The 15,112-nt window shown below is 41.0% G+C and overlaps 1 protein-coding gene across 1 annotated transcript in view; it reads left to right on the top strand.

The window, feature by feature from the left end:
• Window positions 1-15,112, top strand: part of LOC117504195 (forkhead box protein N5-like) — a 41,966-nt gene that overhangs the window by 7,275 nt on the left and 19,579 nt on the right. Inside the window, exons 3-8 of the mRNA XM_034163588.1 lie at window positions 7,695-7,754; window positions 7,915-7,922; window positions 9,921-10,007; window positions 10,090-10,217; window positions 12,967-13,199; window positions 14,910-14,961. Of these exons, the coding sequence (XP_034019479.1) occupies window positions 7,695-7,754; window positions 7,915-7,922; window positions 9,921-10,007; window positions 10,090-10,217; window positions 12,967-13,199; window positions 14,910-14,938 (545 nt within the window). The 3' untranslated portion in view covers window positions 14,939-14,961. The remainder of the gene's footprint in view (window positions 1-7,694; window positions 7,755-7,914; window positions 7,923-9,920; window positions 10,008-10,089; window positions 10,218-12,966; window positions 13,200-14,909; window positions 14,962-15,112) is intronic.

Below are 15,112 nucleotides of genomic sequence, written 5' to 3'. Positions count from 1 at the left end.
CAGCCCTGGCGGAGGCCAACCCCCACCAGAAATGAGTCCAACTTACTGGCGAGCACCCGAACACCTCTCACTTTGAGTACAGAGATTGGATCGCTCTGAGAAGGGACCCCCTCACCCCATACTCCTGCAGCATTTCCCACAGTATCTCCCAGGGTACCTGAGCCTGTGCCTTCTCAAAGTCCAAACACATGTACACTGGATGGGCATACTCCCAGGCCCCCTCTAGGATCCTTGAGAGTGAAGAGCTGGTCGGTTGTTCCAGGACAGAACCCGCATTGTTACTCTGTCAGAGGTTCAAGTACAGCCAAACCCTCCTTTCTGGCACTCTGGAGTACACATTACCAGGCAGGCTGAGTATGTGATGCCCCTGTAATTGGCACACACTCTCTGGTCCCCCTCTTTAAATATGGGGACTACCATCCCAGTTTGCCACTCCCTAGGGGCTGACCCAGACCTCAACACAATGTTGAAGAGATGTCATCTAAAGCCTGGTTCACACGACAGGATTTTAAAATTATCTTTAGGTTCCAAAACCTGAGACCACACGTGAAGATAAAAATCATAGCTCTAACAGGTTTGGTCGTACAGTGTGTGGTGTTCAGCCACATGGTAAGGACAACACCACACACGAACAGATTTCACACATGAACATTCCCAGCTCAGACAGGAAATCTCGCAAAATCTCTCGAGATTAAACATGACTTCAGAGTAAACAAACGGAGATACTTTGTGGACTATTTAAAACAGTGGGGGGAAAAAACAATAGAAAAACAAAAGGTGTTCATTAGAGGAGTGGAGACAGCGTGTCCACCAGACTTTCTGGTAAGTCAGAACAGCTGTATTGATTTTATTTTCTGCTCTGTATAGCTGTCACCTCACTTTCTGATTGGCTGCACATCACATTCAGCAGGCTGCGTGCTCGTTTTGGTCTGAGGACACAACACACACTGCGATATCGGGCCAAAAAAAATCCAACATGTTGAATATCCCCCATTTGCGATTGGCGCGCTCTTGACATCCTTCCAAGCAGATCAGAGCGCTCTTAACACACCACACACGTACAGGAATAACTGATAAGATTATCTTTAGCATCATCATGATTGTCGGGGCGTCCTTAAGATTGTCGGAAGGGAAGATCGGGTCCGATATCGGCCTAATATCCTGCCCTGTGAACCAGGCCTAAGACAGTCCCCCCACACCCAGAGCCTTCAGCATTTCTGGACAGATCTCAACCCCCAGGGCCTTGCCACTGTGGAGTTGTTTAACTACCTCTGTGACTTCCAGCAGGGAGACTGAACAGGGGCGTAGCACCAAATTCTGGGCCCTAGGTACTAACCATATTGAAGCCCCCCCCCCCACACACACTCTTCTTTTTATTAACACAAACACCAAATTTGTAATGCGTAGTCAGACCAGGTCTAAGTCATGTGTACCTTAGGTCACAACTGTGAGTCAGAACCCATTTTTAAAGATGGGGGAGCAATATTGAGTTGGGGGGTCTGGGGGACCAAATTGCACCACTCAATATTGCTAGTTTTCAAGCTCGCCTCGCTTTTCAAAGAATTTGGTTAGCAACTGTTTTCCCTCATTTAGTTTTCTTTTCCTGTCCTTTTTACTCTTCTTTCTTGAAATCCAGACTTTGATTTAGTTTTTTTTTGTTGTTTTTTTTTTTAGGAAAGACATGTCTTAGTCTAAACACTAGGGCTGCAACTAATGATTATTTTAGTAATCGATCAATCAGTTGATTATTTTTCGATTGTTTTTTTTTTAACTTACATGTGAATTTTGCCATTATTTAATTAAATTATTATTTAAAGGCCTTTATCACGCAACATCAACGTTTGAGCTTATAACAGTTATGTTCTCGTCAAAAACATACCTGGAGTGTTTAGTTTTATTTTGCACATACATACATCACCGACACACCAGAGATTTCCATCAGGTTTCACCCAATTATGAGCATTTTTAGATGCCTACAGCAACTGTCTCAACCACTGACAACGTATTACAGCAAGAGTCCACAAAAGCATTTTACAGGCCCGACTAAAGTGTAATATGTGATCTTTAATAAGATATTTTCCTGAAAAGACACATGTGCAGTTTACTGCGTTTTATTTTTTCTTGTGTAAAACACAGCTTAGATGTGGTTTGACCAAAACAATTTATCATTAAAAAAAATAAATAAAACAGGGATGAAGTGGAGATGTAAGAGTCACTAGGTGTTCACAGGAAACAGTTATTTATGTTTGTTAGTTGGTTCTATATTTTCTGTTTTGTTTTATCAGGTTCTTTTGTCTCTTTCTCTAAAATTGTATTGTAGCATTATTAGTTATTATTACTATTATTATTGTTGCTATTATTAATATATAAATAAATTAAAAAATATTATACTTTGTAATACATTTGACTCTTTTATGACAACAAGTGACTATTCGCACAGCCGCCGTGTCCATAACTCTCATTTGGCTATTCGCACAGCAAGACTCTGGTGGTAAAACTTGGAACTACTTGTATAAACAAATGTAGAGGGATGAAGGTCCTGGGTCCTGATTGAAAAGACATTCCCACTAGCTTGGCTAACGGAAGTCCCCTTTGGCTGACCTGGTAGAGGAATGGTCTTTAGTGTGAGCCGTCTGGGTTCGATCCCACCGCCGTCCCGACCACCAAGGTCCTGCGGTCACACAAACATACTGCATTAAATAAGTGTCATTAAATGAGAGTTATGGACATGGCCTGCTGTTCGAATAGGGTCGGCCTTTTGCCAGAGTCTTTGCCGTGCGAATAGTGAAATGAGAGTTATGGACACGTCTGCCGGTGTGAATAGCCACAGCCTTAATTATTATACAGAAAACAAATGCACAAACATGCTGAAATGCCAGCAGCTAATGCTAACTTTAACATTGAAAATGCCATAGACATGCTAATGCGTTAGCATCTGTCCTGTTTTAGGTTATAAAATACATCTATCAACTGTTTCAGAAGGCCATAACAGGTCAGTTTACATAAAAAGGTAAATATTCCTCTCAGACATATGCTTTTTAGGGTTTTCGTGGGGGAAAATTAGATAAAGCGAAATAAAACAAATGAAACCAACGAAGCAGCAGCTCGAAGCACTCCTTCATTGGTTCAAGATTCAAAGCAAAGCTCAGTTGATTATATGGAAGAAATGAAAAGATGACTAAACTAATGATGACTAAATTAGTTGACAACTATTTTAATAATAATTAATAATTTTTTCTGTAATTATTGTATGGCTTTGCCTTACAATATAAGCGCCTTGGCGCTATATAAATAAAATTGATTTGATTTTGATAATCAATTTTAGTCAATTAACTCGATTAGTTGTTTCAGGCATACTAAATACCTCTCCTCTTTCTGTCAGATCCCGTTGGGACGTGTGTGTGTGTGTGGGGGGGAGCAGCGTGCCGCCCGTGCGCCTGGGCTAAACCATTTGAACAACTGTGCAGGGGTGGGAAGGGTTCCCAGAGATCTTTCAATATTATTGTAGAGCAGAATTATGTTTCACAACATTTATGGGTGATTCTTTAACTACGGGCACTATTGGCCTTGTAATGTATTTCCCCACCACCCATGCCTTACAATATAAAGTGCCTTAGGGGCAACTGTGTTTGTGATTTGGCGCTATATACATTCTCTGATGTCACTGTTTATCTCCTAGAAACTAACCCAAACAATCTTTCATACAAACTGTTTAGGGACATTACAGTGTTGTGGTGGAAATTACGGCAATAGTGTGGGACAACTACATTTTGTTTTAAAAAAAAATCACAACAGTTGTATGACATTGAATACCCCAATTATGTTTTGATTATTTTACTGATATTTTATTCAGAGATATTTTAAAACATTAGAAAAAACGTTTCTTTGCCATTCATTTTTATCATTGAAGATCAAAAGTCTGGGTGTGGGACAAGCACAAAACGGCAATATTTGCATATAATGATGCTAGAACAAATTTCTTAACACACTTTCATTGTAAAGATAACTATAAAAGTGTGAAATTTCCCCTTTTTTCTGTTTTTCATACAATAGGATCAAAGGACGTAATAAGTGCCCGTAGTCTAAGAATCACCCTTATACATTTATTCTAATTATATTCTTTTACAAGATGAATTGTATGGACATTAATAACATGCAACACAAAAATGTATTTAATGCCAGTTTTATTGGGCCCCCCCCCCCCCCCCTATGCTCTGGGCCCTGGGTACATAGCACCCTTTACTCCCCCAGTTCGACGCCCCTGCTGATGAAAGTCCTCCATCAGCTTTCAGTTCTGCACCTTCTATAGAGGGTGCTCCAGTCTGATGCAGGAGTTCCTCAAAGTGTTCCTTCCAGCACCGGATTACATCCTCAGTTGAGGTAAACAGAGTCCCATCCTTACTGTAGACATCTTGGATGATTCCCCGTTTTCCCCTCTTGAGGTGCCTCACGGTCCACCAGAAGCACCTTGATTTATTATTACATGATGTTGAAATTGTAACTGAAACAAAATTTCTTGGAGTTATCATTGATGATGAATTAAGCTGGAAAACAACACATAAATTATTAATCCAAAATGGTCAACAGCCACTGCATTTCTGTATAAGGGTGATTCTTAGACTATGGGCACTTATTATGTCCTTTGATCATATTGTATGAAAAACAGAAAAAAGGGGAAATTTCACACTTTTATAGTTATCTTTACAATGAAAGTGTGTTAAGAAATTTGTTCTAGTAGTCTATGAATGATTTTCACCTTTGTTTTCAGCATCATTATTTGCAAAGATTGCCATTTTGTGCTGTCCCACACCCAGACTTTGATCTTCAATGATAAAAATGAATGGTAAAACGTTTTTTCTAATGTTTTAAATATCTCTGAATAAAATAGCAGTAAAATAATCAAAATATAATTGGGGTATCCAATGTCATACACTGTTGTGATTTTTTTTTTAAAACACAATGTAGTTGTCCCACACTATTGCCGTAATTTCCACCACAACACTGTAATGTCCCTAAAACAGTTTATGAAAGATTGTTTGGGTAGTTTCTATGGAGATAAAACAGTGACATCAGAGCCATGTATATAGTGCCAAATCACAAACAAACATTTGCCCCAAGGCGCTTTATATTGTAAGGGCATGGTGTGTGTTGAAATTACATTTACAAGGCCAATAGTGCCCATAGTTAAGAAATCACCCATAAAAGCCCAGATTTCTTCCCTCGGTATCTCATTTTATTCATTAATAGCTCCATATGACATTCTATTGAGGTTTGGGGAAACGCTTATAAAACACATAATGCAATATTTTTATTGCTAAGAAAAGCCATAAGAAATATCATTATTAAACCTTAACCGTGAGCCACAAACCCACTATTGTTTTAATAGTCTGAAATTCAAGGACTTAGTAGGAACATTATATCTGATAAATTAAAGACTACTGTATAGTCCACTGGTTCTGTAAAAGGTGTGAACATCTGTCCTGAACATATTAATTTGTGGTACTTCTAGTCAGCATTAAAAGACTTTATAAAAATATATAAGCTCTTGCTACAAGTGTGGACAATTAAGTTTATTGATTTGGGATGAGTTCTCGGATTGTGCATTATTTGTGATGAGAAATTACATTCATTGATTATTGTCAAGGTTGTGCTTTGGTCCTTTTGTGTGTGTGTATATGTCTATATGTGTATGTACGAGTGTGTGTGTGTGTGTATATATGGTAAAAATGGGCAGGTGTCTATAAGCTTTTGCTTCTGCCTACACCCTTTATTCATTCATGGAATCTTTCTTTTCACACGGGTGTACTGTTTTTCCCTCACTGTAAAACTTCATGTTTTAGGAGGGCCTACAGTTCTCAATGGCATTAAAGACTAGTGAATAAGGTGATCATGTCATTATTCTGTCATCTTGGAGACTTTGCTGATGAGCAGTACTCCAAGCAGTGGAGTACTGCTTGGCTATCACCTCACCTTTCTTTCACCTGTACCACTGATTGCAGAAAGATGATCTTCTAGACACTGACAGGTTTGGGGGTTTATTTCATTTGCTCATCCTTGTTAATAGCAGCCCATACAACACCCCTCCTCCACCTTGCTGGTGTCTGACTTGAAGAGGTGCTTTGTGCGTCCATCAGTCATCCAGCCATGGCTCATCAAGAGTCACTAATTCCATCTGTCCATAAAAACAATCTTCAGATAGTCTTGGCCAAATCTTATGTTGCAACTCTCAGCTTGTTCAGTGGTGGTCCTGTTTTGGCATTCCTAAAGGCCCCTTCACACACAGTATAAATAAGTACAACTCAGGGCGGAACATATGAGGGAATCATGAAAACATCGAGGCGACAGTCAGGCCTGATAATGCTGCTGTGATGGCTTTGTGCACAGGGGAACAGAGTGCGAGCAGCTGTGAAAATAAAAAATGCACGCCACCCAAAGGATTCAAACCTGCAACTTCCAAAAGATCTGATTGCCAGCCAGAAACTTTACCACTGAGCTACCATCGCTGTCCTATAAAGGTGCGTGAAAATGCCTGACATAAAGGAGGACATGGACGCATTTAAGAAAAAATAAAAACACCACATTTTATTGAATCCCTCTTATCAAGCGGACAATACAAATATGATCCGTCTGTTCCACTGTAGATGACCCATGGTCACAGATGTACAGTCATGACATGAATGAGAACCAGGGCACTCTTATCATGCCCAACACGCATGTCTTGTGGATGGCGCACCACAGAACAGACAGTGTCATGTGTAACAGAACTCTCGTGGGTGAGGTGACATTCAGATTCCCCGCTGCATGTTATGATCTGGTGGTCTATTTCACCTGGGGTAGCTTGTCAATGTGCGTGCACTTGCTGCAGCTCATTGCAACAGTGATATGCTTTTATGTATGTCCACATGAGAACAGCAAGCAGACACACACACACGTCACAGTGGACAGTTGTTAGTGCATGTCCGTCCAAACACAGTTCATGTTCCCCAGCCGTGACATCCAAAACCACAGATCTCCACAGCCTCTTCTGTCGTGTGGGCACACACACAAACGAAATTCTTGCTTGCCTAAATGTTGTGCACACTTTTGTCAAATCTTGGGACAGCTGTAGTTGATCATATTCATTAATGAAAAACTAAGGGGCCTCGGAAAAAATAAAATGCAACAGAAAACCCATATGTATAATTTTGAAGGGCGGAATGATGCTTATTCCAGGTAAATTGTGTTTACCTCTCCAAAAAGAAGGTGGCATGTTCAGTTTTCCAGTACATCTGCCATCGTGTCAGGAAGGGCAGCTGGTGCCAAATGAACATTTAGATCCTTGTTAGACTGACCAAAAGACGATCGATTTTGTTTGTTTTTTAAAAAGTGCAAATTGTTCTTCCTGGAGCAATTGATGAAATCATCAATGTTGTCTTGACATTCATGTCCATAATGGGTTCATGTAAACATCTGACCAACTGTATATACTGTAGCATTAGAATGCTTCATTAAAATGACACAAAACAGTGTGATCGTACAGAATTTCATATGCTGGACCAGAAACTGTTAGGCTCATCATATCTGGGATTCTGGATTATTTGCTGTTAAAGATTTCACCTCTGGGTAACTGTCTGTGTTTTTTTTTTTTTTTTTTTTTTATAAATCAGTTTGAGTTATGTGTTTTATTAACTGTGATGCTGTCATGTTTCTACCAGATTCATTTGTGCAACCAACCCTTTGGCTCTTGGTGAATCCTAACCTTGCTTGCCGATCCAGTACACAGAAACACAACGGGTCAAACTGTGTGTGAGCAAAAAGATACCAGAACGTTTCCACCGAGCCTGGAGACAAACTCACCACAGACCCCTCTACCAGGGGGCGTCTGTGCTGCTTCTTCACATGACGTAATGTCACGCGCTGCTGTCGCATCCACAGAGTCGAAGGTAAAACCTGCACTAATCACTAAAAGGATACTCAAAAGTTTGAAACTACCGTATTCAAATGGGAATCAGGTGAAACTCAGATATCTGAAACACAAACTACTTTTTCATTTTTATTATATATATATACACGCAACAAAAATATAAATTGCAAACACTTTTGTTTTGCTCCCATTTTGTATGAGATGAACTCAAAGATCTAAAGCTGTTTCCACATACACAATATCACCATTTTCCCTCAAATATTGTTCACAAACCAGTTCTAAAATCTGTGATAGTGAGCAACTTCTTCCTTGCTGAGATAATCCATCCACCTCACAGGTGTGCCATATCAAGATGCTGATTAGACACCATGAGTAGTGCACAGGTTGTGCCTTAGACTGCCCACAATAAAAGGCCACTACTGAAAGGTGCAGTTTAATCACACAGCACAAGCCACAGATGTCGCAAGATTTGAGGGAGGCGTGCAACTGGCATGCTAGACCAGCAGGAATGTCACCAGAGCTGTTGCGCATGTATTGAATGTTCATTTCTCTACCATAAGCCTCTCCAAGGCGTTTCAGAGAATTGGCAGTACATCCAACCAGCCTCACAACCGCAGACCACGTGTAACCACACCAGCCCAGGACCTCCACATCCAGCATGTTCACCTCCAAGATCGTCTGAGACCAGCCACTCGACAGCTGCTGAAACAATCGGTTTTGCATAACCAAGACTTCTGCAAAAAACTGTCAGAAACCATCTCAGGGAAGCTCATCTGCATGCTCGTCGTCCTCATTGGGGTCTCGACCTGACCTCCAGTTCGTCGTCGTAACCGACGTGAGTGGGCAATGCTAAACTTCGCTGGCGTTTGGCATGTTGGAGAGGTGTTCTCTTCATGGATGAACTCCCGGTGTCACACTGTTCAGGGCAGATGGCAGACAGCGTGTGTGGCGTCGTGTGGGTGAGCGTTTTCTAATGTCAATATTGTGATCGAGTGGCCCATGGTGGGCGTGGGGTTATGGTATGGGCAGCGTCTGTTATGGACGAAGACACAGGTGCACTTTATTGATGGCATTTTGAATGCACAGAGATACCGGTGACGAGATCTGAGGCCCATTGTTGTGCATACATCCAAGAACATCACCTCATGTTTGCAGCAGGATAATGCACGGCCCCATTGTTTGCAAGGATCTGTATCACATTGCTTGGGAACTGAAAACGTCCCAGTTCTTGCATGGCCGTCATACTCACCAGACATGTCACCCCATTGAGCATGTTTGGGATGCCTGGACCAGCGTATACGACAGCGTAGTACCAGTTCCTGCCAATATCCAGCAACCTTCGCACAGCCATTGAAGAGGAGTGGACCAACATTCCACAGGCCACAATTGACAACCTGATCAACTCTATGCGAAGGAGATGTGTTGCACTGCATGAGGCAAATGGTGGTCACACCCAGATACTGACTGTTATCACCCCCAATAAAACAAAACTGCACCTTTCAGAGTGGCCTTTTATTGTGGACAGTCTGAGGCACACCTGTGCACTAATCATGGTGTCTAATCAGCATCTTGATATGGCACACCTGTGAGGTGGGATGGATTATCTCAGCAAAGGAGAAGTGCTCACTATCACAGATTTAGACTGGTTTGTGAACAATATTTGAGGGAAATGGTGATATTGTGTATGTGGAAAAAGTTTTAGATCTTTGAGTTCATCTCATACAAAATGGGAGCAAAACCAAAATTGTTGCGTTTATATTTTGTTGAGTGTGTGTGTGTGTGTATGTGTATATATATATATATAAAACTCAGTCTTTGTGTAGCTTAGTTCCAGTCTCGGCCTGCATTTTTCACCTGCTCATGATCAAATTCTTCAATGTTTTGCTGTGAGATGGATCATTTATTAGTGTCCCAATGAGGTGTAGGGTTTTTTTTTGGGTTTTTTTGCAACTTTAGACAGACTATTTCTAAGTTGATGAATACGTTTATCTGTAATGTTAATGTATCATACTTGCAGATCAGAAGGGACTATGCTTCTTCAGTGGATTTCCCTGTCTGTCAACCAGTGAACAGCAGACGCAGAGTGAGAACCATGAAGGCCAGGGTGAGGGTGCTCCAGGTTAAGAATTGTTCCCATGAAAGTAAAGTCCTCAGGTCTCCCTGCCAACAGGTCTTCCCTTTCGCAGGATGGTAATCTGCTGAAGCCAGGAGGATGGTCTCGTCCACCAGTCAACTACTGCATTCTCATCGCCATGGCACTGAGCAGCAGCCCCAACAGGAGTCTCAATGTTCAGCAGATTTATAATTTCACAAGGTTGGCCCAAATTTAAGCAAAACCTCTTCATGTCAAGCTTCAACCTATAAAGCTCGCACAAATATGGAGGTTTAGCTCAGCCATATGGAGTGGTGTAGCCTGGGTGCTGTCCCAAGTCTGGATAAAATGAGGCTAGAGGAAGATAATGTATATTGCCATATCTCAGCCACATGGGGTTTGCAGTCAGTACATTCTGTGGAATGGCATCAGTTATGTGCCAAAATGACCATCCAGTCATAAATCAATTGGCCATAACAATCAGTTGAGGCCTGGTTAAACAAAGCCAGTGGTGCGGTCTTTGCAACAGGGGGTCTTTGCAAATTGGTCTACTTCATGGCAAAGAGACCCTCTCTGAAGTCTGAGTGAGAGGAGGAAATTTAGAGTGGATGTGACTTGGGACTTTGCATGTTGCAGTATGACTGACTGGTAAAGGGAGAGAACTGGCTGATATCATGGAAAGGAGAGGTACACACTGTACAGGAAACCAACTGGAAGGGAACTAAGAATATGATGTTTGCCACCCCCATGCTTCTTGGTTGGGATGGTTTTCTTGGGGTTGTTCTCTTCCTCTAAACATGTAAGTGGAGTTGATTCCAAAAAGCTCTATTCTGGTCTCATCTGATCACATGACCTTCTCCCATGCCTCCCCTGGATCATCCAGATGGTCACTGATGAACTTCAAATGGGCCTGGACATGTGCTGGCTTGAGCAGGGGACCTTGCTGCCCTGCAGGATTTAAACCATGACAGCATCATGTTACTAATGTAATCTTTGTGACTGTGGTCCCAACTCTCCTCAGGTCATTGACCAGGTCCTCCTGTGTAGTTATGAGCTTTCTCAGAATCAATCCTTACCCCACAAAGTGAGATCTTGCATGGAATCCCAGACTGAGGGAGATTGACAGTCTTGTTGTTCTTCCGCTTTCTAATAAATAATCATAACAGTTATTGTCTTCTACCAAGCTGCTTGCTTGTTGTCCTGTAGTCCATGCCAGCCTTGCGGCAGGATAATTAGGCCAATATTGGACCCGATCTTCCCCTTCCGACAATCTTAAGGACGCCCCGACAATCGTGATGACGCTAAAGATAATCTTATCAGATATACGTGCCATGTGTGGTGTGTTAAGAGCGCTCTGATCTGCTCGGAAGGGTGTTAGGAGCGCTCCAATCGCAAATCGGGGATATTCAACATGTTGGATTTTTTTTTTATTTTTTTTTTGGCCCGATATCGCAGCGTGTTGTCTTCCTACCACAAACGAGCACACAGCCTGCTGATGTGACATGCAGCCAATCAGAAAGCGAGGAGACGAACGTACAGAGCGGAAAATAAAATCAAAACAGCTGTTCTGACTTACCAGAAAGTCGGTGGTTGCACTGTCTCCCCTCCTTTAAAAGAACACCTTTTCTTTTGTATAGTTTTTTTCTTCCTCCGTTTAAATAGTCCACAAAGTACCTCCGTTTGTTTACTCTGAAGTCACGTTTAATCTCGAGATTTTGCGAGATTTCCTTTGTGAGCTGTAATGTTCATGTGTGAAATCTGTTCGTGTGGTGGTGTGTTCCTTACTGTGGGGCTGAACACCACACACTGTACGACCAACCTGTTATATCCATAAGATGACTCCAGAAGCAATTAGAGTGTTTTCGGGATTCAAGGTTTGGCAGAATTGATTAAAAGCCACTACAAAATAATTATTTTATATACAGCATCCGGAGCAACAGAGCAGGTGGAATTGTGTGCACAAGAGGGCAGCCCTCTCATGTCCTGCTTAGCTGCCAGGCACTGGATAAAGGCTTTTAGGCAGCCTCGTAAGCACACGCACATGCCTCTAAAATCTCATTTGTCGTCGCAGTACCTCGTACACAAACTGCCCCACGCTGTTGTTGCTAATTTTGAACATCTTGAAATTAGCCGCCACGCTTGGAGATGAGCCTCATTAACCGAGAGATAATGCCTCTCAGAACCACCATTCTCCCACGAAAGTGCATAAACCCTCTCGTAGCAAAAAACATGCTGTGTGGCTCATTAGAAATGAAACAAACAACCCCACGAATCTTTCTATTAATATCCTAAATGATGTCTTCTTCTGCTGGAGCAGAGAAGAGACAAAATCAGTGCATCTCTATTATGTGTGCAGGCATAAATTCTCACTTTCGTGGATGTGGGCGGGAGTCAAACACACACACACAACCAACCTGGAAGTAACAAAACTGACATTGGAGGAATTTCTTGGCACAGCACTCCCAAGGCCACTATGCCCATGTAAATTGCTGACTGGCGTAAGTTGGCTAATGTACAAGTTTAGCTGTTGACGTGAAACTGTGACTAGGCGGCTAATGTCGGGCAACTAACCATAGGCGACTAAGTAAGCTTAGTACACTAAAAGATTATACCACTTCATGAAACCGGGTCCAGAAACATTGGAGGTGGGTTCAAGTTTTTATCGTCCAGAAGAGTGCAGTCCTCAGAACAACTAGGATACTGTGCTGAACCCTCAAACTCCAAGGCCTCTGGTAGAGAACCCAAGCTTGAGAAACTTGGAGTGTAATTGGTTCATCTAGAAAGTTTCAATGATGTTTCTAATTTCTGGCAAAGGCTTTTCAAAAGTATGAACACCTCTTCAGTTGGCTAAGTTACAGTAATGACTCAGCACCTCTGTCATCTTTCCCTCGAGTTGTGGGGAGACAAGTACCAGACAGAGGTTGATTAGATTGACTTGGCAGCTGTTAACAACCTTCATGTCCTTTCCCAGAGAGCACTTCCCCTTCTTTCAGACGGCTCCAGATGGCTGGAAAAACACCATCCGACATAACCTGTGCTTCAGCAACAGTTTCCGTAAAACACCCCACCAGCTGTGTCGAGATGGGAAGAGAAGGTCATGTTTGTGGCACCTGACAAATGATGGCCGGCGGAGGCTAAGTGATGAGATCCACACACTGTCAAGCGAGTGTTTCAAGGAGCTAAAGAAAAGCATGTCTCATCCAGGTGAGGCAAAGCCAGTACCGTGAAATCAGTCTGTTCAGAGCTATAGGTTTTCTAAGAATGACCAAATGTGGAGAATATTATCCTGGCCATTGTTGTTGAAGTAGCAGTACTGATGGATTATATTTGTTGTGACCACATGCTGACTTTGATTAGCACTTTATTTAATCATTTTTACCAATGGGTCTTTTTGAGCCATTTCAGTCAAAATGACACATACCAAAAAGTAAAATGACAAACCTCCATTAAAAAAAAAAAAAAAAAAATTAGAGGAAATGAGATTCAGACATTCAGTTCATGTTTGTGCCAAGACAGATTAGGGTTCCCCACCCCCAAACATGACATGGACATCCTGGGTTTTCATCAATGAGGACCTTGTTAAATAATTGGTGGATATTCAGATGGAAATGGTGAGAGAACAATTATTTTTACACAAATATGTGCTTAGAATATAAGGGGTCTCTGTTTTATGGTGGTGCTACTGCACTATATAGTACGTTTTTTAAATTTAGAAACTGAGCTAAAATCTTTCTATAATACTACTTTTGTAATCTAAAGATTTGATAAACCCATTTCTGACACCTAAACAGTTCATCCAAATATTTTTCAATTTAATATTTTCAGCTTGATAGCAAAACTCTTTTACAGTGTTGCAATTGTTCTGAACATGATCTTCAACACATTGGCATTATACTATATAAAAGTGCCTTTTTTTTTTTCTTTTTTTTTTAAAAAAAGGGGGGGAAAATTACTGAAGCTATAGTAAAAGGACCTGAACGTGCCATCGAGTCTGCAGACCCCAGAGTGTTGTCTGTTTTACATAATGTCTTTATAATATGTGGGAGACCTTTCATTTGGTAACTTCCAGAAAACTTTAATCCTCAAATCTTGAATTATCCACAAACTGTTAATTGCATACTGAAAAAATGAAACTAATTGAATACTGAAAAAATGTCTAGCAAAACGTGAACGTCATTCATTATATGTGTGTGTTTTCAGTTTAAGTAGTTTATGGCTCAATTACTGTAGGAGATCTTGATCGTGAACTCTATCACGGCAAAGATGATGATTATTTTGGGGGGGCAAATGTGCAAAAATTGAATTTTAGTGAATTGGTGACTTGTATTGCTCATTTTAATCATTAAAATAAATCACTAAAATTAAATTTTTGCACATTTTCCCCAAACTGAGTGCTGTAGTATAACCAGCAGGAGACACTGATGTGATCAGTGAATTTGGTGACACACCTGAATTTATTATAATTATTGAATATTTTTCTGCTGTCTTGTTTTTGCACTTGTAGATGGTCCCTACTCTTCCATTTCTCTGCCTTCTGCTCGTTCAGATCAATTATTTTATTTTTTTTTTCCTCCCCAGCTCAGATCACGGCTCATATAGATTAAATACAAGGTTGTAGCTCATTGTCTACCTTCCTGAGGTTAGAAACTAGTGTTTGCTTTCAATGTTTCTTAAGATTATTGAGCCGATTGAGTGGATAATTCACGATTTGCAGCTGACTTATGTTTTGGGGCCAACAACTCTGATCATTGGTCAGTACATTTTTGTTGATTTCCTCACTTCTTTAAAGCATAGGTTGCTCATAATGGAATTGTCCAAATGTAAGACATGTGGTGGTAGAATTTTTAACTGGAATGTTTAACATGATTTATTTAAACCTGAGATGAAAAATTACTGTAATTTTCTTTATTTCAGAACTAATCCGGAGTTTGTTTGCAGTGTGACTGGAGCAGTTAAGTTGATTATGGTAACATGATGTACATTTAAACATACCATGTAAAGGCTACGCTGCATTTATTTAATTTTTGGTGTGGTTTCGTTTTTTGTAAATATCTTGAAAACCCTAAGTGACTTGTTTCAGGGGGGAAAAAATAAAAGTGTAATTGATAGTCTGAGTC

This window comes from Thalassophryne amazonica, chromosome 2 (assembly GCF_902500255.1).
Source record: "Thalassophryne amazonica chromosome 2, fThaAma1.1, whole genome shotgun sequence".
Taxonomy (NCBI): Eukaryota; Metazoa; Chordata; class Actinopteri; order Batrachoidiformes; family Batrachoididae; genus Thalassophryne; species Thalassophryne amazonica.
The sequence above is the reverse complement of the archived record's forward strand: the minus strand, read 5'-3'. Positions and strand labels throughout refer to the sequence as shown.